This window comes from Globicephala melas, chromosome 2, assembly GCF_963455315.2.
Source record: "Globicephala melas chromosome 2, mGloMel1.2, whole genome shotgun sequence".
Classification (NCBI taxonomy): Eukaryota; Metazoa; Chordata; class Mammalia; order Artiodactyla; family Delphinidae; genus Globicephala; species Globicephala melas.
The window spans coordinates 67590871-67614427 of NC_083315.2; the positions used below are offsets into that span (position 1 = coordinate 67590871).

Sequence of the window (23557 nt, forward strand, 5' to 3'; positions counted from 1 at the left end):
TAAATGATGAAACTGAGATTCAAACCCTCAGAGCTTCAGCTCTGGGCATTTTTGGGGGGCGGGGTGGCATATAACTTCTTAATTTCTCAAAGTGCTTTTTTTTTTCTTTTTTTGGCCAGGCAGATTGTGGGATCTTAGTTCCCCCACCAGGGATCAACCCCATGCCTCCTGCAGTGGACGCACTGAGTCTTAACCACTGGACTGCCAGGGAATTCCCTCAAAGTGCTTTTATATTTATTTTATTAGACATAAAGTGGAGAATATAGACTGTTATCTGGATAATTAGAAGAATGCCTCTTGCCTCAGTTACCCGGACTCTTGAAGTTAACATATTTCCCATTTAAATTAATGTTAATTTTGTAAATTGCTTAATATTTTTTATCTTGCATTTATAGAAATAAAACCATAAAATTAAGGAAAATGTGGTACATATACATATTTGCATACATAATTTTAGATAGAGCTTGCAATTTACTTTCTCTTATTCTTTTCACATATTTATTCTATAATTTTAATGAAATATTTCAAGCTACAGAAAAGTAGAGAAAGAAAGTAGCAAACACTACTCATCTTCTTGGTCTGTCAAATCTTGATGCTATAGGTGCTAAAGGTAACTTTTTTTAGTTTTCTGAATAGTTAACACATTTATATGTTCCAAAAAAGTATGGTGTTAAGTCCCCATCCCACCCTGTCCCGTATGTCCAGTTCCCATCTCCACTTACTTATATATTTATTTTGTGTGCATGTGTGTCCAAGCAAATATATATTGCACGAATATATTTGGACTCACATAAAAAAAAATTAAAGGTAACACATTTTTGACATTCTTCTTTGTGCCCACAATCCTAACACTCTTTACTGCCTCTTTTCTCGGCTCATTATTCAATTAATAGAACACTTATGCTCAAGGAATTTTGTTAGTAACTCTGAAGAATCGGTAGTTTCTCATCAAATTCTGTTTGCCTCCATCCTTTATATTCCATCCACAACCCAGTTTTCTAAAAACCTGAGATCTACTTCCAAAGTCTGAAGTGCATAGAGCATAACGAACACGAACATCACACGGACAAGGTGACTAAACTCCTCGGAAGAATTCGTGAGGGCGGAAGCGGTAGGGAAAGCAGTGCGGGATGGGTCGGACGCCGGAAAGGTGGGGATGGACGTGGGTGGGCGGGACCTGGGGGAGGTGGGTCCGGTAGGCACCGCCCAGGCTTTTGGCGCCAAAAGCCAAGGACTCTTCTCGCGACAGTCTCGCGAGATACACCGTTTCCCGGCTGCGCGGATCCCTGTGCTGTGCCTACAGCAGTCGGCTTGAGGTGAGAGCGGGCTGGCGGGACTGTGAGGTTCCCGAGGGGAGAGCCGGCCGAGGGAGTCAGGCTGGGGAGCGGGGTTGCCGGGAAGTCGCAAGGAGGGAGTGAGAAAGCAGGAGGACATGACTGAGACGGACCTGGGCTGATCGGGACTGGAGAGGAAGGGGGCCTGACCGGCTGCGACCTGTGCGGAGAGGAGGTCGGTGGGGACCAGGGCCGGCGCTTTTACATCTTATTTACGTTTCGGGTCTGTCTCTCTCTAAACCAGGCCTTTTAGTGTAAGGGAACGTGTGTCAGATACATCGTTATATCTCCAGTTTCTGTACCGGGGCTTCTAAACACTGGAGGCGTCCTGTGAATGTTGAATGAATGAATGAATGTGGTTGAAGTGAGAGGACAGACAGGGGAGTGAGGATGAAGGGAGGTCGGAGAAGAGGGATGGGATGGGAAGTTTTGTGGTTTTAGGGCTGGGTAGCAAGGAGGTCATTGAGTCAGTTTGGTAGGACTTCCTAACGACAGGGACTTCTGTTTTGGTGACTTAGAAAAAGTTGGGCATTGGACACCTAAGGGTCTGGGAACGAATTTGGATATTAAATTTTTTTGTTACCTTCACTCTTCTGCGAGTCTGAGGACTAGAGGAGGAAGTGAAGAGACCTTAATCAATGTCTAAAAAGAGACTAGGCAACCATTGTCAAGAAGTTAAAGACAGAGCTATCTTTTTTTGCGGTACGCGGGCCTCTCACTGCTGTGGCCTCTCCCGTTGCGGAGCACAGGCTCCGGACGCGCAGGCTCAGCGGCCAAGGCTCACGAGCCCAGCTGCTCTGCGGCATGTGGGATCCTCCCGGACCGGGACACGAACCCGTGTCCCCTGCATCGGCAGGCGGACTCTCAACCACTGCGCCACCAGGGAAGCCCGAGACAGAGTTAGTTACCTTATTCACTACAAGTTTCCTGACAAGTCCTACCCCAGGCTTGACTGGTTCCTTGCATTGCATCGTTACACTTAATATAGTTTGTGCCCTGTTATCTCATTCATAGCTTCCTGTTGGCTTTAAAGGTGTGAGCCCCATTTCTTCCCAGAAGGCTTAACTATTGATGGAATGAGGCCCAAAAGTTCGTTTTTTCTGCAAGATGGCTCTAGTAGTGCTTCTTAGTTGTCTTTAACTTCATTTGAAACAATGAAATATCAATGTGCATTTAAAGAAAAACTTATCAAAATTGGTGAATTTTTGTGTAGCCATTTTGATATTGAAGATGGAAGACAAAAAGCAACACTTTTGGCATAATTATGCTTTGTTATTTCAAGAAAGGTAAAAATGCCACTGAAACATAAAAAAGGATTTGTGCAGCGTATGGAGAAGGTGCTGTGACCGATCGAACGTGTCAAAAGTGGTTTGTGAAGTTTCGTGCTGGAGATTTCTCGCTGGATGATGCTCCACGGTCAGGTAGACCAGTGACGTTGAAAATCATTTGCACCAGCTTGGTTATGTGAATCACTTTGATGTTTGGGTTCCACATAAGTTAAGCGAAAAACCTTCTTGACCATATTTCCGCATGCGATTCTCTACTTAAACGTAAAGAAAATGTTCCGTTTTTAAAACAAATTGTGATGGGCAATGAAAAGTGGGTACTGTACGATAATGTGGAATGGAGGAGATCGTGGGGAAAGGGAAATGAACTACCACCAACCACACCAAAGGCTGGTCTTCATGCAAAGAAGGTGATGTTGTGTATATGGTGGGATTGGAAGGGAGTCCTCCATTATGAGCTCCTTCCGGAAAACCAAAGATTAATTCCAACAAGTACTGCTCCCAATTAGACCAACTGAAAGCAGCACTTGACAAAAAGAGTCCAGAATTAGTGGAAAATGCATAATCTTCCATCAGGATACCACAAGACTGCATGTTTCTTTGATGACCAGGCAAAAACTGTTACAGCTTGGCTAGGAAGTTCTGATTCATCCACCATATTCACTGGACATTGAACCTTCGGATTTCCATTTATTTCAGTCTTTACAAAATTCTCTTAATGGAAAAAATTTCAATTCCCTGGAAGACTGTAAAAGGCACCTGGAGCAGTTCTTTGCTCAGAAGGATAAAAAGTTTTGGGAAGATGGAATTATGAAGTTACCTGAAAAATGGCAGAAGGTAGTGGAACAAAATGGTGAATACGTTGTTCAAAAAATTTCTTGGTGAAAATGAAAAATGTGTTTTTCATTTTTACTTAACCGAAGGAACTTCAATATGACCTTTAACTGCCTTTCCAATTTTGAAAACCTATGGTTGATACTTTGTTTTTTTTTATGTACTTGTGGTCTTGGAAGTTTAGAATTGGAGAGACTTTGGAGATCCTCTAGCTCCAGTAGTTTTACAGTTTTGGGGAAGCTTTGGAATTCTTCATTCCTCCATTCAACAATTATTTCAGGGAGTTCATGGTGGTCCAGTGTCTAAGACTCTGCGCTCCCAATGTAGGGGGCCCAGGTTCGATCCCTGGTCAGGGAACTAGATCCCACATATGGCAATGAAGAGTTTGCATGCTGAAACCAAAGATCCCGCATGCCACAAGTAAAGACCCCATATGACGCAACGAAGATCCCGAGTGCTGCAACTAAGACCCGGCACAGCCAAATAAATAAATAAATATTAAAAAAAAACCCAAATTCTTTCTTTCTTTTTTTAGTGGCCCACTGCAGTTATTAAATCCTGCTAGACAGGAATTACAAGTATCATTGCCATCAGAACTCTCACTATCCATAAACTCAGGAACTGAACAGATTCAGATAATTTTTTGAGATATCTTTCCTTCATGAACTCTCATGTTATCCCAGACTCAGGAATCTGATAGATTTGGGTAATGCATTACACTACCCATGACCTGAACTCACTAAAAATAATTCTCACCATCTGAGTTCAGGAAACACATGGATTTGCATAGCGAGGATTCCTGGGCTACGTGAAATGAGAAAGCTCAATTGGCCACCTCAGTTCTCTCCGGGGCCACCCCCTTGTCCCCCTCCTCCAGGGTCCCAGCCTTGCCCTCCAGGAGCCCCTTCCCTGTGCATTTCCCTCTTGGCCACATTTGAAGTAGGCGTTAGGAGGTGTGCCCTCCTTTGGGGCTGCAGAACTGCTCAGGTTTTCTGCTAGTTCGAGTTGGGAGGACCAAGGTCAACAGCTATTTCTTGAGCACTGGCTGTATATCACTTCTGGGGATACAGTAGAGGAGCACAGAGACCCACCTTGTCATTGCCCTTTTAGAGCTACAGTCTGTGATGGGAGACCGACATTAATCAAATAGTCACACAAATAGAACCTAATATTGGAACTGGGTGAGTGCTACAAAACTTGTACTTGACATTTTGAATGCTTGTCATAAGAGGATTTAATTTAGGAAAATTGGGGGAGACTTTTCTGAGGTGACGGTTGAGATCTGAAAGAGATTAGGAGTCAGGGAAGAGCCTTCAAGATAGGAAACAGCTTTTGTAAAGGTCTAGTGGCCTGAGGGATAGAAAGAAAAAGCATGGAGAATGGTGTGAAGTAAGTCTGGAGAAGTAGGAAAGTGCTAAACCCTGCAGGGCCTTGGAGTTTTATCATTATCCTAAGAGCAGTAGGAAGCCATTGAAGTATTTAAGCCTAGCAGTAATGTGATCAGCTTGACATTTCCAAAGGTTCAGTTTAGCTGTAATATGGAGAATGGATTGAAAGGGCAAAATGGATAGGAGTAATGGTGTAATCCAAACAAGAAGTGTTAGGAAGTGGTTGTGGAAATAGAAATGGACGGACTCAAGGGTTAATCTGGAAGTAAAATGGACAGGGTATTCAGGATGGGGGAATGAAGTGTTAAGGATGACTTGCAGGTTTCTGATATATAGCTGGATAGGTGTCATTCATTGAATTGGGAAAATTTAGAAGGTTGGTTTTATACATGATGAGTTATAGGTGCCTTTGAGAAATTTTAGAGCTGTAAAATGAGAAGTAGGGATTTAGAGCTCGGATTTGATGCTCAGGTGGAGATAAAAAATTAATGGGTCATCTATAAATTAAAACCATGTGCATAACTGAGTGAAGAGGGCCTAGGATGAAGTCTTGGATACTAACTGACCAGGTTAGAGGAATATGAATATGCAAAGACGATCCAGGAGGAGTGTCCAGGAAGGGAGGAAAGCCAGTTGAGTACTGTGTTTCAGGAGTCAACAAAAACACTTTTCCAGAAAAAGGAACTGATCAGAAGTGTCAGATGTTTCTGAGAGGTCAAGTAAGATGGTACTGAAAAACATTCTTTCAAGTTACCAACTTAAGGATTATTTCCATTTCTTCAAAGGAAACCTTACTAGAAAACCAATATGTAAACAGTATTTTTATTTTTCCTTTTTCGATCCTCCTGCACAGCTTATGGCATATTAGTTCCTGGAGCAGGGATTGAACCCCGGGCCCTCAGCAGTGAGAACACAGAGCCCTAACCACTGGACTACCAGGGAATTCCCAACAGTATTTTTAAAAAGCTTCTCTGGTTGAAGTGGGGGTGAAGTATTGTACCCTGCCTATTTCACACCCCTTTGGACCACAGTTTGAAACCCTCTGAAAAGTTAAAATCATCATTTTATGATGGGGAAACTCAACAGTTGAGGTAAAATTATTTGCTCAAAATCATATTGTTATTTAGTGGTAGGGTCTACATTAGAACTCAGTTCTAATTTCTAACTTTGTTCTTTTTTCCATAACTTATCTTCTTCACTTCAGTTCATGATGTGTGAGTTTGAAATATGGTTTAACTGACTGAAACACATGCATTTTGCTGCAAGTGGAACTTAACTGTGTAATAAGACTACTTGGATGCATAAACATGTTTACTCTTTTTCCCCCCTAGAGGAAAAGATGCTAGAACCACAGGAGAATGGCTTGATTGACCTACCAGATTATGAGCAGACAGAAGATGAAACTTTTCCTCCATTCCCACCTCCAGCCTCTCCAGAGAGAGAAGATGGTGAAGGAGCTGAACCTGAAGAAGGTCTGTATAGGGTTCCAAAGTGGTGTCCATGTTCAGCTATCCATCTAACAGCTTAGAAATGATACATTTTATAAATGAGGCTTAAATTACTTAAGTAATATTAAATCTTGGTATATTTCACCAGAGTTAGGGAGAGGAGCACCTGTTCCTGTACCTCCAAAGAGAACAGTTAAAAGGAATATACCCAAGCTGAATGCTGAGAGGTACATTTACTATTTCCTTAAATATTTATACTTTTCTTTCCATCATTTTTTCCCTTTTATGTTACAGGCTTTTGGTTGGGATGATTTGGAGATCAGACATTTTTCTCAGTTCAGTAGTTAATATTTTTTTCTTCTTATGGTCTTGGTTTGGCCTTGATGGCTTTAGAAAACTTGAAATTTAAAACATATTTCTATTCACAGATTAATTTCAGAGAGAGGGCTTCCAGCATTAAGGCATGTGTTTGATAAGGCAAAATTCAAAGGTAAAGGTCATGAGGTAAGAAGTGTCTGATTTTTATTTTAGACCTTTGTTTTTTAAAATATCAATAAGACTGTGGGCCCATTATCATGTTCTTAGGAATCTTAGAATGTTTCACAGATACCATCATTCATCATCATATCTCTTTAGAAACTATGATGTAGTAGAAAGGACACTATTTGAAGACATTTAGGAACTGTAAATCTCTGCACAAACGTACATTTAAAAATTCTCTTTGAATTGTGTAGCGTGTAGATACAATTTTTTGCAGATGATATCTTTGTAGAGCTTTGCAGTTTATGAAGTATTTTCAATTATATTCTTTCATTATCAATCTCTGGGGTAGGTGTTGGTCCCGTTATCTAGTGAAGGAAGCAGAGTTTTAGAGTTTTAAGCCTCCACTGCGAGTGGTTAAGGGCAGAGCCTCGACTTTCCATTTCACGGCCCAGCTAGAGTAACATTAACACAGCATGAGCATGATCTTGGTGTGGTATTCAGGATAGTTGGAAAGAGGGAAGCAGCTGGAGGCAGATAGCAATTCAGAGGCTATTTCACTACCAGCAGAATGAGGTGAAATAGCCTGGATAGGGTAATAGTAGAGGGATGAACAATATATAATACTTGGAGGTGATTGGGAGGTACAAAAGTAAAAATTAATCCCAAGATTTCAAACCTGGGAGGCTGAAAATTGTAGTACACTTGCTTAGTTTCGGTGGACAGGAAGGGAGAATATAAGTCTGTGTCCTATTTTGCCACAAAACTAAACATAAATCAAGATACTTTAAAACCATGCCCAGCTCGGTTAATTCATTGCTCTTATTGAAATTTTCAGGTAGTAGTGATGAATTGATGCTTTGAATTTATGACCTCTTCATCATTTTCATAATAAGTACTTTAAACTTATACAAAGGATAAATATTTTGTGTTCCTTCACTGGGTGAGGTTGGGCTCTGAGTTTGTCTAGTCTTCTGTACTTTGCCTTTGAAAATTCTACTATTTTCTAACAAAGTTGAATCCTCGATGCTTTTTTCTCCATGTATGACTTGGGACTTCACACTGTATTTAGGTATTTCTCTTCTCTGTCCCTTGGGTGTAATGTGATATTGTGAGGTGGCTGATCAGCTACCCCAACAACTGGAAAATGGTCATAGGTGATTGAACTTTTTTTTTAATTTAAAAAAATTTTTATTTTATTATTTTTGACTGTATTGGGTCTTCATTGCTGCACGCGAGCTTTCTCTAGTTGCGGCGAGCAGGGGCTAACTCTTTGTTACGGTGCGTGGGCTTCTCATTGCAGTGTCTTCTCTTGTTGCGGAACACGGGCTCTAGGCGTGTGGGCTTCAGTAGTTGTGGCTCACAGGCTCTAGAGTGCAGGCTCAGTAGTTGTGGCACACGGGCTTAGTTGCTCCACGGCATGTGGGATCTTCCTGGACCAGGGATCGAACCCGTATCCCCTGCGTTGGCAGGCAGATTCTTATCCACTGCGCTACCAGGGAAGCCCGATGATTGAACTTTTGACAGAACTTTTATTTTTATCAGAATGAGAATGAAATGACATTATGTTCTCAGCATTACATATTGAGTTATTGGTAGCGTTGATTATTTTAACCATTAGCTTCTTAGACAAGATCACATACCACCACAAACAATAATTGCCAACATTTGAGGACTTGCTTTGTGTCAGACACTTTACTTGTATTACTTAATCCTCCTAACAACCCAATGAGGTATGTATGTTCTCGTTTTATTCATGAAGAAAAAGGCACACAGAGGTAAAGTGATTTGTTCAAAGTCACACAGCTATTAAGTGGTAGAATTTAGATTTGAATCTATGCAGTCTGATCCAGAGCTTTTAACCAGTCTCCTATTTTAAAATACTATAAGAAAATAAAAAAATATTGTACAGTAAAATCAGGAATTTGAAACTTTTTTCATTTATGACTCTAGTTTATTAAACTTTGTTTTTCATTTTCATTAAAAAATTTTTTTAATGTTAAATTGAAATTTCAAATATAGAGAGGTATTGTGATCTGAGAATGTTTACACTGTTCTTGCTAGTCTTTGGTACTTTGCCCTTGGGATTTCTGAATATATTTTCACAGAGCTGATTCTCAGTGCTTTCTGTATATTGTTTAGAGACCTGTCAGTTTGTATAGTTATTTCAAAAAGATATCTTGCCATATTTTATTGAAGTTTATTTTCAAGTATTTATAGGTCTGAAAAGACACATGTGATTATCTTTTAACTTTTATTAAGTTTTCATACTGGGTTTCTGTTTTCCTCTGATTTTTAAAAATCTATCCAGTGCTATTAGACTGCAGTCCTCTAAGCCAGCAGTCCCCAACCTTTTTGGCACCAGGGACTGGTTTCGTGGAAGACAGTTTTTCCCGGGGGACGAGGGGTGGTGAGGGGTGTGGGGGATGGGGAGCGGCAGATGAAGCTTCGCTCTCTTGCTCGCCCATTGCTCACCTCCTGCTGTGTGGCCCAGTTCCTTACCCACCGTGGACCGGTCCATGGCCGGGGGTTGGGGACACCTGCTCTAAGCCCTTGATAAATATTTTTCTTCTTAAAGTTTCTTTTAAAAGTTTATTAACCTTATAAATATAAAAGGACACGTGACTTTGTTACTATTATTCAGTTCTAAAATCTGCTGACAAGGTCAGTTGTGAGAATGAGTCTTCTATTTAGCATTTTTATTTTTATGTTCCAGGCTGAGGACTTGAAGACACTAATCAGACACATGGAGCACTGGGCGCATAGGCTATTCCCTAAACTGCAATTTGAAGATTTTATTGACAGAGTTGAATATCTGGGAAATAAAAAGGAAGTTCAGGTAGGTGTTGAGATCATTATGAATATCATTCACAATGCTAAATTGTATAAGGATAGATTAGTGAGGCTAAGTAGCTCTTTGGGGGTCTTCATTTTCAGTCTTAGTAGAGAGAAGGAACTAATAGTAGCTATTTGAACAACTTTTTTTGAAACTAATAGTAAAATCAATGACCGTTTTCCCCCAAATCTAAGTGAAAATGTAAAAATGTTTTTTATTTTCAGACCTGTTTAAAACGAATTCGACTTGATCTCCCTATTTTACATGAAGATTTTGTTAGCAATAATGGTAAGAATATAGGTTTATCTACTTTATAATAATTTTGCTTTTAGAAATGGATCTAGTTGGGGTAGGCAGTGTTACAGGACTGGGTTCTTAGTCTATTTTGAGTATATAATTAAAGTACAGTAAATAGGAGTGAGTTAAGATGCCTTGGTATGTCTAGAATGTTGTACATGATATTTGTTTCTTAAAGACATGGTGGTATGCCATTAAGAGATGTTGTAAAATATATTTAGCCACAGAACATGAGCTTTTGAGAACTCATGATGATGGCCCATTGATCCTTTGTAGTGCTTGCTAATAAAAATATATGACAAGATACAGTGTTCATATACATGTCCACCATTATAAAAAAGTGGCTCTGGGGCTTCCCTGGTGGCGCAGTGGTGGAGAGTCCGCCTGCCCATGCAGGGGACGCAGGTTCGTGCCCTGGTCTGGGAAGATCCCACATGCCGCGGAGCGGCTGGGCCTGTGAGCCATGGACGCTGAGCCTGTGCATCCGGAGCCTGTGCTCCGCAGCGGGAGAGGCCACAACAGTGAGAGGCCTGCGTACCGCAAAAAAAAAAAAAAAAAAAGTGGCTCTGAGGAATTAGGCAGAACAATTTGATGATGAAATAGGTCACATCTCACACAAGAGTACAGATCTTGTATGTAGGACTTTAGTTAGACCTATGTGACTGTTCCTGGTATTGATTGCATTTGTTAGTTGTACAATGCAACCATAGGCAGTCACACACATCAAAACATATGGTTCCTGCCGACAGAGTCTGTATAGTTATCAGATTTTCTGTGCGATGGCTCCATACATGTTTGTTTTTTGTTTTTAAAAAATTTAATAGATGTAGCAGAAAATACAGGCTCCATATAGAATCCCCCAAAATTATTTATAAACTGCTTTTGAAAGTGTGAAGGATTGTGATTTAAATAATCCAAGATTTAATTATTTGGTAAGGTATGGTACGAATTGATGGCATGGGATTTGATAGATGGAAAGGAATTAGTTATTAGAGTCTAAATCCCACAGCATATACTACTGGGTCAGTTAGCTTATTTATCGAACTTTTGTTTGTTTGTTTGTTTGTTTTTTAATTGATATTTTTTTTAAATTGGAGATGAACAGGGGATAGTGTACGGGGCAAAGGAGAACACAGTTACTTTTACCTAGGGGAAGGGAAAGCTTGGTAGGAGAGGGGAAAGCTTCACAGAGGAGGTATCACAAGTACTTTAAATGATAAGCAGTAGAAGTTAGGCAGAGGTGATTTTGGATAGAGGCAGCCACTTATGCAGAGGCATAAATGAACATGGCACCATTCATGGAATTACAGGCAAGTTGCGGTATAGGGTACATAGAGGAGGCCTGTATCAGAGAGCCTTGTTTGTTGTTGAATCTGTTTTCTTTGTATCCTAAGAGAATAGTATCCAGACTTGCGTGAGGCACTACAACAGTAAAAATGTTTTGAACATTTTATTTTTCTAATACATGTACTGCTGTACTGATATGATATATAATGTACATTTTTGACCTTAACATTGCAGTTTTAAAGTAAGAACAATATGATTGAATATTCTACTGAATAATTTTTACCAAAAATTTTGGGCTAATACTTTTTGATCAGTGGTTTGAAGTGGTTTGGTTGTAGATTCAGTTTTTTCTCCCAAATCTTGGTTTTAACCTTTGTAAGATGCGTAAACCCAAATGGAAGTAGAGCATCATTAACTGCACTTAGTAAATCTTGGTATTCATCTTTCAGTCTCATTCACCAGTGCAAGGACTTTTGTTGAAGTTTACTAGCAAATTTTCATCTGCCCCTTTTCAATCGTTTTACTTAAAATTAGTCAGTTTTTATATTTTTAGCACGTGTTGTCATGTCATTCCTCTGCTCAGAGCCCTGTAGTGGCTCCTTATTTCAATCAAAGTAAAAGCCACAGTCTTTATATTGTCCTACTTGGCCCTATAGAATCTTGTTTTTGTGTCCTTATCCCATTCCTCTTGCCTCCCTGACGGTATCTTTACTATTCCGTTGCTTCAGCCACACTTGCATCCTAGCTGTTCCTTGAGCCTTCCAGGCATATTTCTATCTTAAGGCTTTTGCACTCTGCCTTGAACACTGTCCTTTGCCCTCCCTCCTGCCCCTAAATCTGCATGGCTAACTCTCTCACCCGCGTCAAACTGTTTTCAAATGTCAGTTCAGTGAAGTCTCCCCTACCACACTGTTAAAATTGGACCCCCAGCCCCATTCCTGATTTCACTATGCTTTTTTTAAATAGCTCTTATTTCCCTTTAGTTATTATGTAGTTTGTTTATCTGTTAGTTTATATGTACCAGAGTGATGGCATCCTGTAGCACATTGACTATTCTTGGCTTTAGCTTCTTTGCCACAATAGCTTGCCTATGAATGTGGCAGTGAATGAATTTCATGTGTGGTTCTAATTTTTTTTAATGCCACCTTTATCCTAGTCAAAAGTGGTTATATTCACATGGATTTTCTGTTAAGATATTGTTTGTACTAAAGAGGTCATTTACTGTTGAAGAGATCTTTCCTTTCATGGCTCACAGAAAAGTATTGAATAGTTTTTTATGTATTTCATTACTATTAATTCAGAATCCTATAAGCCCTATAAGGTGAAGCATATTAGAAATCCTGTATATTGCATAATTGGTTCTAATACTTGTTTCTTAACTTTTCCAGCAATGTTTTCTAAATGTACTCCATCAATATTTCCTGACAAAGGAATGTATTTTAGTTTCTTGACACATTTTTTTCCATATCAGGAAGGAAAAGTGTATGGCTTTCTGTCTTTCACTATTAAGGAAGAAACCTCAAAAGGGGCTTAGATTGTAAAATGCTGGATTAAATACATGATTTTTAAACCTCACTGGTTTGTATTTATGTTTTAAATATTTTGCTAGTTGTGATGGTTTTTACTGGCATTAGCTAATACCTCACTGTACAATATGTGCATAGGACAAGGAGAGTAATTGTAAACTCATTTCCAATGGTGGTCTTGGTGATAATGAAGTTTTTTTTTACCTACTTGTCAGATCTGATGAGGTTATTTATTATTTTTTTAACACCATAATGTGAATGATACAGAGAGAAGGTGAAGTGTCAGCTTTGCCATCTTCTTAGTTCTTGCTTGTACTTCTGTTATCTTCTACCTACAGGTGTTTTGTTATTTTGCAGAAATCTTTTAAAGCTACCACTTGTGCATTTTGTTAGGGTTGTTTTGGTTAAAATAGATAGTATGTCAGGTTGCTTAACTGGGTAGTCAGAATTAGCTATATATCATAGTATGCTGAAATTAAAAAATGAGTGAGGACCCAATTCCACCCTTCCGCAGTATGAGCTTGCTGTCTTGAAGGTAGCTTACAGACCAGATGATTAGCTGTCATATGGATAAGTGATAGTTTGTCACTGCCAGTTCTTTTAAATATAAGTTAGTAAAACTTAATTTTTCATAATTCTTAAATGAAATATAAATGGAAGATCTAGTATTTACTTTTCATACCCTGTGGATCATTTTAGGAACATCCTACTTTGAGATAACTGGTGTACAGAGCTTTAAGAATTTATTAAGACTAATCATGTAGAGAGCACTGAATTTTTTAAAAAGTTAACTTGGAAATATGTCCACAGATCTAAATTTCTTCCCCTTTTTCACTTTGTGTCTCAGTTTTACTGTACACAAAAAATAGCCTATATAAAATCATTACTGTGTATCATACAGACAATATGGCAAGCTACTAAAATGTTTTTAATATAAAACAAGGATAGGGCTTCCCTGGTGGCGCAGTGGTTAAGAATCCGCCTGCCAATGCAAGGGACACGGGTTCGAGCCCTGGTCCGGGAAGATCCCACATGCTGCGGAGCAACTAAGCCCGTGCTCCACAACTACTGAGCTTGTGCTCTAGAGCCTGCAAGCCACAACTACTGAAGCCTGCGCACCTAGAGCCTGTGCTCCACAAAAGAGAAACCACCGCAGTGAGAAACCCGCACACCGCAAGGAAGAGTAGCCCCCACTCGCCACAACTAGAGAAAAAGCCTGCACACAGCAACAAAGACCCAGCGCAGCCAAAAATAAATAAATAAATTAAAAGAAAAACACAATAAGGATATACTTTGGATTCTTTAAGTTCTTTTTTTAGCAACTAAGAACTTTTGCTTTCTGTTCATGCATGTTTTTAAACTAGTATTCCATTTGACTTAAAATGCCTCTTTAAAGTGATTAATAAATATTCCTTCTACTTGTTTGAATCAAGCATGTATTTGTAACATTCTCATACCTCACAAATTGTTTCTTCAGGTCTGGCACCTTGTTGCTTTAAACTGGTTTTCAGTTAATAGCTGCATAAGCTCTTTTTCTAACTAATTTAACACTACAGATGCACTAATTTTTTCTTTTCTACTGCAGATGAAGTAGGGGAAAATAATGGCCATGATGTAACTGCTACCGAGTTAGATCCCTTTCTGACAAACTCATCTGAAAGTGCAAAGTTTGCTTCTGAGTCGAGTAGAAGCCTAACAGAAGAACAACAACAAAGAATTGAGAGAAATAAACAACTGGCCTTGGAAAGAAGACAGGCAAAGCTACTGAGTAGTAGTCAGTCCCTAGGAAATGGTAAATTTTATGCTGGATTTTATGTGCTACCATTAATATATCAAGGGCCTGTTAGAAATTTTAACTTCTTTACTCTTCCCCAAAATAAAATACCTCTAGGAATAGACAAATGTGATATAGTATATTAAGCTTATGTATATTTGAGAGAGAGTGGGCTTGAGAGCTAGCTGGAATCCTCAAAGAATATATGCGTCCAGGATGGTTTTCTGGGTAGCTGAGTGTCTCTTAAAAAATTGTTTTAATCATTTAAAATTGATTCTGGATCTTTCGAAAACATATTCTTCCCTGACTCCTTAAAACATGTGACATACAATTTTATCTTTATGATAATTAAAACATTACTGTGGTACTTTCCTAAACATATAAAATTCTTTGTACCCATTGAGGACTTTAGAGCCATTTGCTGTGACATGAATAGGTCCAAAAATGCTTTTTATTGCAGCGTTTCACTTCTGTTGTGAGCCGTCATGTTTGATTTCTTGTTGATTCCCTTGTCTCTTTTAAAACTGCCTTAAAATTTGCTGTTTTTTAAACAGACTGTGGGTTTGGAAACTAGACAAGTTTTGTTAAAACTATATTTAAAAATAATTGCAAATTGGTTTTGAATGAAGCACGCACAGTCACATTTATCTTTGTCAATTTCCAATCCAGTTTTTTCCTTTTGAAATGGGAAAATAGGAATTACAGTAAGTAGTGAAGATTATATGTTGTAAAACAAGTTTCACCCAAAATAATGAAATTCTCAAGTGAAACTTATTCAGTGGTATTAATATGATTTTTTTCCAGTTAGAATGATTATTTTTTTTTAACATCTTTATTGGAGTATAATCGCTTTACAGTGTTGTGTTCGTTTCTGGTGTTTAACACAGTGAATCAGCTAAACATATACATATATTCCCGTATCTCCTCCCTCTTGTGTCTCCCTATCCCACCCCTCTGGGTGGTCACAAAGCACCGAGCTGATCTCCCTGTGCTACGTGGCTGCTTCCCACTAGCTGTTTTACATTTGATAGTGTATATATGTCAATGCCACTCTCTCACTTCGTCCCAGCTTACCCTTCCACCTCCCCATGTCCTCAAGTCTATTCTCTACATCTGCATCTTTATTCCTGTCCTGTCCCTATGTTCATCAGAACCATTTTCTTTTTAGATTCTATATAAATGTGTTAGCGTACGGTATTTTTCTCTTCCTGACTTACTTCACTTTGTATGAGACTCTAGGTCCATCCACCTCACTACAAATAACTCAATTTCATTTCTTTTTATGGCTGAGTAATATTCCATTGTATATATGTGCCACATCTTCTTTATCCATTCATCTGTCGATGGACACTTAGGTTGCTTCCATGTCCTGGCTGTTGTAAATAGTGCTGCAATGTACATTGTGGTACATGACTCTTAAAAATATGGAATGCTTCACGAATTTGTGTGTCATACTTGCACAGTGGCCATGCTAATCTTCTCTATCATTCCAATTTTAGTATATGTGCTGCTGAAGCAAGCACTAATTTTTTTTTTAAAGTTTCAAAAAATTTTTAATTATTTATGTTTGGCTGCATTGGGTCTTTGTTGCTGCACGTGGGCTTTCTCTAGTTGGAGCAAGCAGGGGCTACTCTTCATTGCAGTGCACAGGCTTCTCATTGCAGTGGCTTCTCTTGTTGCGGAGCATGGGCTCTAGGTGCATGGGCTTCAGTAGTTGCAGCACGTGGGCTCAGTAGTTGCGGCACGTGGGCCCTAGAGCGCGGGCTTCTGTAGTTGAGGCTCGTGGTCTCTAGAGCACAGGCTCAGTAGTTGTGGTGCATGGGCTTAGTTGCTCCACGCCATGTGGGATCTTCCCGGACCAGGGATCGAACCTGTGTCTCCTATATTGGCAGGAGGATTCTTAACCACTGTGCCACCAGGGAAGTCCAGGATGAATTTAACTTTTAACTTAACAAATGGATGTTTTGTACTACCTTGTGAAAAATTTAATGAAGATACAACTATTGTTGATGACAGTTCTTCCTTGCTGTCATTATCAAAGTTTACGTGGCAATAAGCATTTTAAGGCTCATCTTCTACTTATAATATATGACTTTAAGGGATTTCCCTGGTGGTGTAGTGGATAAGAATCCGCCTGCCAGTGCAGGAGACATGGGTTCAATCTCTGGTCCAGGAAGATCCCACATGCCATGGAGCAGCTAAGCCTGTGCGCCACACCACTGAGCCTGTGTTCTAGAGCCCATGAGCCACAACTACTGAGTTCTTGTGCCACATCTACTGAAGCCCATGCGCCCTAGAGCCCGTGCTCCGCAACAAGAGAGACCACCGCAATGAGAAGCCCACGCACCGCAACTAGAGAAAGCCCGTGCAGAGCAACAAAGACCCAACGCAGCCAAAAAAAATAAAAATTAAACAAAAGATATTTATGACTTTAAAATTTTTCACTAGAAATGAGTATCTTAAATGTTCTTTACTGTAGATTACTTTGACATACATCTCATAAGAACATTTGATTTTTAAAAACTTCTATCTAGTAGTTGTGATTTTTTAAATGAGAACAGTTGCATTTGACTGATTCAAAAGTCTGAGTTCAAGACTTGCATTTTGAATGGATTTTATATATGTATAAAAATGGCTTTATTTGGAAGAAAGATCATAATTAACATTAACTAAAGTGATCATAGATTTCATCTCTACTGATTTAAACACGTGAAGTTTGTATTAGGTAAGATTGGATCAGGTGCTTGTAATGAATAATAATGATTTCTCTTGCAGACTTGTTAATGAACACACCCAGTACACAGACACCTGAAGAGGGTAGTACAGGTGAGGAGCAAAAGGAGGAAGAATCAAGTGGATTTAACAAAGACCTTCTAGACAATCCACATAATGATGCTGCTGCCAATACTGTAAATGAAGAGGAGGAATTAAAAATAGAGAAAATGCAACTGGACCAGTCCTTTTAAAATACATAATAGTAAGTTAAAGCTTCATCTTGTAATGTTACTGAGGTTGGATAGGCCTCAAATGAGAAAATCTATTAACTTGCTATCTTCCAAATTTGAGATGACTATGCATTTTGCCTACTTTGAGTGAAAATCCTTATATAGTGAAACTTTTATAGATTCCTGTTTAAAATCTGGTATTATCTATACTTGTTTCTTATCCACTTTCGTTGTCTATTTATTCTCCTTAGTGTTTATTTTTATATGGGTATGACCTTGTAAAAATGATTGGTAGTTAATAAGTAGCTTCAACTGCTAGTGTGCCATTGAATGCCCTGTTTTTACTAAATTGGGTGGTGTTTTAAGATGTAAATATGTAATAAATGCTAATGTTCTTTTTTTTTTTTTTAAATAATAAGCTCACAAACTATCCCTAGAGGCTTTATAAAAGTTTCTCATTGCTATTTAGTTCTACACTTTACACTTTTGGTAAAATGTTCACAGTTGTTATATGTGTTTACATGTCTTTTGAGGAGTCACTTTAATACTTAAAGGGTCACGTGAAAAGCTGATGCATTGCCTGGCCTGCATAGGTGCTGGGGTAGTTCACATGCTCCTTGGTACCTTACTGACTAGTTAGTTGGAGAGAAACTTGCAAAGTATAATGGGGAACACAGAACACGTAGGGAGGATTCGGTGGAGATGCCAAGGATTGGGAAGAACATGTACAATAACATAGAAATGAAAATCTAGGAAATGAGAGCTTTGGGAATGGTGAATGTGAGGCTGAAGTGTTAGGACCACGTGGTGGGAGGACCTAACTGGAGTTTTTCCTGCCTGAGTTTATCAACTTGGTGGAAGGGTAGTTGCAGATAGAAAGTACCACGTTGAGAATCAAGTTTAGAGGTTGGTCTGGTTCTCGGCAGGAGATTCCCATGGGGGAGAGGGAAAGGCAAAGCTAGTTTTTACAAACTAGGACATGGGAAGGTTGCTTTTTTGGGGGAAGACTGGCAGAGTGATGGTGCTAAGTAACAAGTCTCCAGCAAGGGCAAGTCCAATGCAACTCATCATCCAAGGAGAGGGTGGGAATGGAGGTTTGAGAGAACAGACCTTACCCTGTGCACCCCACCCGGCTCCCTAAGCCCTATCCCCAATTGGTGCTGGGGACAGCAGGGGTGACTGAGTCAAATACAAAATAGGGAGTTTTAAAGTGGATACGTGGACAGGACGGAGCTTATTGTCTGAAGGTGACTGAAAAGTTAATCTGGCAGATGTCAGAGGGGCCTATGACCCAAATGTAGCAATTACTGGAAAAATTAATACTATAAAAGAATGGATTTGAGACAAGCTAACCAAAAGTCAATTCTGGGTTTATTAGCAAGACCAGCAACATGATTTGCAGAGCCAGGATTCAGTATCTACTTATCTCTGAAAAACCACTTTCCTTAGTGACCTAACTGTACTTTATTTCATGCAACTTAAATTAATGATAAGAAAACATTTCACAAATATCTGAAATATCTACCCAATCCCACTCAGGGATTGGGTGACATTGGGTGATGCAGAAAATTACATCTTAATGTTTAAAAGAAGGTAAAACATTCACATAAGACAAAGGTCTTTTAATGAAGTAAGAAGAGTTTCATATTCTATAACTGTTGGAAACATCCAGGAGAGCCAGGTCTCTTATTTCCTCTAGAAGTGTGTACAGGCTTCTTCCCTTTGTCTGGCAATATTTTTGATAATCTTTCTCGATGACATTTACTTTGACTTCTTGAGCAAGCTGAGCTTCCTCCATTGATCTAGTTACTTCTTTCACTAAATCACTCTTTAGCAAGAGGGAACTCTGCTGAAAAAGTTCTGTATCTGGCATCATGTATGGTTTGTTGCTTATTATTTCAAGCCTTATTGTATCAGAATGGCAACGTGAGGCCTGTACAGATATTCTCACCTGTCATAGAGGAGAAAATGCATATTACTAAATCACAGTCTTTGTTCTTTGCAGTGAAAGCAATACTTAACATAAATACAGACTTACTGTTACGTGGTCAAACAAATGGAACGTAACAGATTCCCCTCCTGTCGTGGTAGAGGTGATTTTGTTTTGAAATCGTTGAAGGGATCCTGGTTTCCATTCAGAATGGCCATCTGGGCTGCATGAGATCACCAAACCATCTTTATTTTTTAGATAAGCAGCACCTTTAATCCCAAACCTGAATCATTGTCAGAATAAAAGTCCAGAGATAATATATTCTTAGTATGCAGATTTTGTATACTTATCTAGAATGCTAGTTTTTCTTACAGATTAAAAACAACTTTTCCAAAAAAAAAAAGAACTTTTCATCTGATTTACCTCCAAATATCTATTTCACTGAGCAGATGGAAACAAAATGTTTTGCTAAATAACAAAGTAAAACTCTAAGACTGATACAGATGTACTAGATTCTAATATCCATTTCTACTTACATAATGAATTATGTATTACATTATGTACATATGATAACTACAAAACAGTTGCTAAAATAAATGCTTTAATAAATTACATCTAATGTACCATTTATATACCATGTCTATACTTCAAGGTTAACCATGATTTCTTAATAACTATTGTGTTAGAAATAACATACCTTGGTATAAACACAAGCACACCGTTTGTCCTAATTGAATAAATAACCCCATCAGCTATGCAACGCTCCTCAGTTTCTGGGTCTTTGTCTTTAAAATACATGCACTGGAAGAGCTCTGTAGACTGCTTCTGAGAATTCTGTGCTGCCTGTAAGAAGAAGCACAACCCCAAAGCATGATGATGGACTTCCCTGACATCCCCAGAAGAAACATGGGATTCATATTCCCACAGAAACAATGACTTTTAAAAAAGGCTAGGTTCTAGAAAACTATTAATACAAACATTCTTCTCTATTATGAATTAAGTCAAATTTGAGGGACCTTTATCATTCCCTCAAAAATGTCTTAGAAAATTCTTTTAAGAAAACAACTTGTTATTTAAAAACCGTCTATAGTTCATACAGGAAGAGGAAAAGTATCCAGGTCTATGTCTTACCTTTATTTTCAAGTCTGTCCTACCAAAATCCTGCTGGTAGAAGTGCAAATTAGAACTACCATTCTGAAGGGCAATTTAGTAATAGGTATGAAAGTTTTATTTGTGCAGCCCCTTTGACTCAGCAATTCATTATTACCAGGAATTTATCCAGGCAAAATGTGAGAAGTCTGTAAAAGTGTATACACAAGGATGGTTGTAAACTAGATTGCCTGAACAGTGCTGCCTAACAGAACTTTCTACAATGATGGAAACGTTCTGTATCTGTGTTGTCCCATAGGTAGCCACAAGCCACACATGTCTGCTGGGCACGTGAAATGTGGCTAGTGTGACTGAGGAACTGAATTTTTAATTTAAACCAACATGACTAGTGGCTATAATGTTGCACAGTATCAAACTAGAACCCTGGATACAGAAAATAATGTTAAACATTTAGGCAGCTTCCAATCTTATGTATCACCAAATGGTCTAGTTCTAAGCTGTACAACATTATGGCCACTAGCAACAATATAAAAGAGAATACAAAGCAGTTTCTAAAATAATGATGTAACTATATTGACATGGTGTGCTATCATTAACATGTTAAGTGAAAAAAGGCAGATTACAAACAGCAGGTATGATTGGATAATTTTATAAATAAAAAGAATTGTCTAGAATTGTTATTATCTTTGGGTAGTAAGATAATAATAATCTTTCACATTTCTACATTTTGGGAAAAACATCTAACCCGTGGTAAATCTCATAAATCCACATTAAGTCACTTCAGAACATTTGTAAATGTATTGAGAGCTACTCAACAAACTTTATGATTTTTCATCTTATTTCGTTGGTTGGAATAATTCTAGAGTTTAATTTGCTAGAATATACGGTACTTCATTCCACTATACAATAAAGCTTTTCTGTTAGCAAAAGAGATGATGGGTAAGAGAATTAAAAATTCCCTCTTACTCGGTTTCTGTTGTTGATATGTCTGCATAATTCCTCCAGATCTTTGTTGCTGAACAAATTTTCCTTAATTTCCATTTTCTTATCTTTTGAAATGGCTGCCATTAACAGTCGGTGTACTATAATATCTGAGTATCTTCTTATCGGAGAGGTAAAGTGAGTATATTTATCTAATGCTAGACCTTCAAAAATAAACCAAAAAATCAAAATAAACAAAAAGATATACTTTTTAAACAACTTGCTCAAGGTTATGGGTACACAGAATAAAATTTTATCATTCACCATAGTGATGGAACTCTTCCTCGGCACATGATCCAGTGGAGAAATACAGTGCGTTAGACATGGCTTGTGTAGCCATTGATCGAAGCAACCAGTTGACAATGGGATCGTTGGGATCATTTGCATTATCCAGAGAATCAGCCAGTGCTTTATTGGACCTGACAAAAAAATGTAAAAACTTTTATTTAGTCCCCAGCAATAATTTACAAGTCAACACTCTGAGGGGAACCCTTCACTCATCATCTGAATACGTTCATCTGCCAGTAGTTAAATTTATTTTGGACACATTTCAGAAGCAACTTTTTTCAACTATAGAAATCTAGTTTGCGGGGCTTCCCTGCTGGTGCAGTGGTTAAGAATCTGCCTGCCAATGCAGGAGACACGGGTTCGAGCCCTGGTTGGGGAGGATCCCACATGCCACGGAACAACTAAGCCTGTGTGCCACAGATATTGAGCCTGTGCTCTAGAGTCCACAGGCCACAACTACTGAGCCCGTGTGCCACAACTACTGAAGCCTGCAGCCCGTGCTCCACAAGAGAAGCCACCGCAATGAGAAGCCTGCGCACTGCAACGAAGAGTAGCCCCTGCTCGCCACAACCAGAGAAAAGCCCGTGCAGCAACGAAGACCCAACACAGCCAAAAAAAAAGAAAACTAGTTTGCTTTTGAGGTTTAAACAAAGAGTGTCAGAATTCAAGTACATTTCTTTTTTTTGTGCCATGCTGCGTGGCTTGCAGGATCTTGGTTCCCCGACCTGGGATCGAACCTCCGCCATGGCAGTGAAAGCGCCAGGTCCTAACCACTGGACCACCAGGGAATTCCCTCAAATACGTTTCTTAAGTACTGAAGAGTAATGTGCTGAACTTATGAGATGAAGTTATACTCAGCACATAGTGGGTGGCCAGGTACTTGCTGAATTAAATTCCTAACACCCTTAACCTTAAACATCCTGTACAGGTCAAAGAATGGATTTTTTCTTTTTTTAAATCAAGAATTATTGAGCCAGGGGCTCCCCTGGTGGTCCAGTGGTTAAGACTCCACGCTTTGATCCCTGGTCGGGGAACTAAGATCCTGCATGCCAGGCAGCACAGCCAAAAAAAAAAAAAAAAATTATTGAGCCAGAGAGAGTTAAAAAACAAAACAGAACTAAACCTGAGGTACACAAGTAGAAGAAACCCAGAAAAAGAAAACCTTTTTCTTTTTTTAAAGAGGGCGAGAGGAAGCATTCTATTTACTTTTAAGTAATTTTTTAAAACCCAGGAAATATAGACTTATATTAACAATTTAATAATATAGTATATAATTCAGTTTTGTACCATAGCCTGCCAAGAGAAATGGGGAAGGAGAACGGCGGATGATAAAAGGAGAAGCAATGTGACAGAGTGGGCACTAATGTGAGCTTTCAAGTCTGACAGACATGGATTCCAATCCTGGCTCTGCCCTAACCAGCTGCTAAATTATCAGCAAATTAACCTCTCCAGACTTAATTTCCCTATCTGTAAAAGATGAATGATCCAAGCTAACACCTGAAAGCCCTTAGCATGTGCGTCTGGCACGCACTCAGAGCTCAACCACAGACTAAACCAGTTAAGAGATACTATCTCCTAAAGAGAGAGGCAAAAAATCCATTTTCATAAATGAATAAAAGATATATTAGTTAGCACCTGTTACAACAAAATATTGAAAAAAGAATCCCCTTTATACATCATTTTTAACAGGGAAAATATTTTATCCTGGAGGTGGGGAGTAAAAACGTCTCATTCTACGGAGGGATGGTATAAATTTACCATCGGTGTGGTGTCTTACGATATTGCCACAGAGATAGGCTGCATTTTTAAAGTT

General features: G+C 38.9%; 2 protein-coding genes and 2 non-coding genes across 12 annotated transcripts in view; 2 read left to right on the plus strand and 2 right to left on the minus strand.

The window, feature by feature from the left end:
* The first annotated feature begins 1231 nt into the window (after positions 1 to 1231).
* Positions 1232 to 21750, plus strand: TIPIN (TIMELESS interacting protein). 6 transcript variants are annotated; one of them, XM_060294105.2, is made up of 10 exons: positions 1232 to 1316; positions 2617 to 2755; positions 3320 to 3457; positions 6174 to 6314; positions 6439 to 6517; positions 6719 to 6794; positions 9487 to 9609; positions 9831 to 9894; positions 14302 to 14508; positions 17266 to 21748. In XM_060294105.2, exons 3-10 carry the CDS (start codon positions 3448 to 3450, stop codon positions 17454 to 17456), a joined length of 891 nt encoding a protein of 296 aa, XP_060150088.1. In that variant the 5' UTR covers positions 1232 to 1316; positions 2617 to 2755; positions 3320 to 3447; the 3' UTR covers positions 17457 to 21748. The 6 variants fall into 6 exon arrangements, with proteins under 6 accessions (XP_060150088.1, XP_069900990.1, XP_030731073.1 ...); XM_060294104.2 differs by lacking the exon at positions 1232 to 1316 and adding an exon at positions 1323 to 1509; XM_070044889.1 differs by lacking the exon at positions 3320 to 3457 and having other exon boundaries at positions 17266 to 21747.
* Positions 10562 to 10697, plus strand: LOC115862963 (small Cajal body-specific RNA 14). Its single transcript, XR_004043325.1, has one exon. It is a non-coding gene; the product is annotated as a small Cajal body-specific RNA 14 (non-coding RNA).
* Positions 15909 to 16013, minus strand: LOC115862952 (U6 spliceosomal RNA). The gene has a single exon (XR_004043315.1). It is a non-coding gene; the product is annotated as a U6 spliceosomal RNA (small nuclear RNA).
* Positions 18058 to 23557, minus strand: part of DIS3L (DIS3 like exosome 3'-5' exoribonuclease) — a 35151-nt gene continuing 29651 nt past the window's right edge. The window contains exons 13-17 of one of the 4 annotated variants that reach the window (XM_030875206.3): positions 21721 to 21875; positions 21442 to 21620; positions 20063 to 20208; positions 19474 to 19588; positions 18058 to 19386 (exon numbers count right to left, since the gene is read on the minus strand). In XM_030875206.3, the coding sequence (XP_030731066.2) occupies positions 19078 to 19386; positions 19474 to 19588; positions 20063 to 20208; positions 21442 to 21620; positions 21721 to 21875 (904 nt within the window). In that variant the 3' untranslated portion in view covers positions 18058 to 19077. Of the gene's footprint in view, positions 19387 to 19473; positions 19649 to 20062; positions 20209 to 21441; positions 21621 to 21720; positions 21876 to 23557 lie in introns of all 4 variants that reach the window. The other 3 variants (XM_030875205.3, XM_030875207.3, XM_030875208.3) reach the window with 3 other exon arrangements.

What these genes read in the sequence shown, in the direction of transcription:
- TIPIN (XM_060294105.2), top strand. An exon ending in AGGAGCTGAACCTGAAGAAG is followed by an intron (nt 6,315 to 6,438) that starts GTCTGTATAGGG and finishes ATATTTCACCAG; the next exon opens with AGTTAGGGAGAGGAGCACCT. An exon ending in AGATTTTGTTAGCAATAATG is followed by an intron (nt 9,895 to 14,301) that starts GTAAGAATATAG and finishes TTTCTACTGCAG; the next exon opens with ATGAAGTAGGGGAAAATAAT.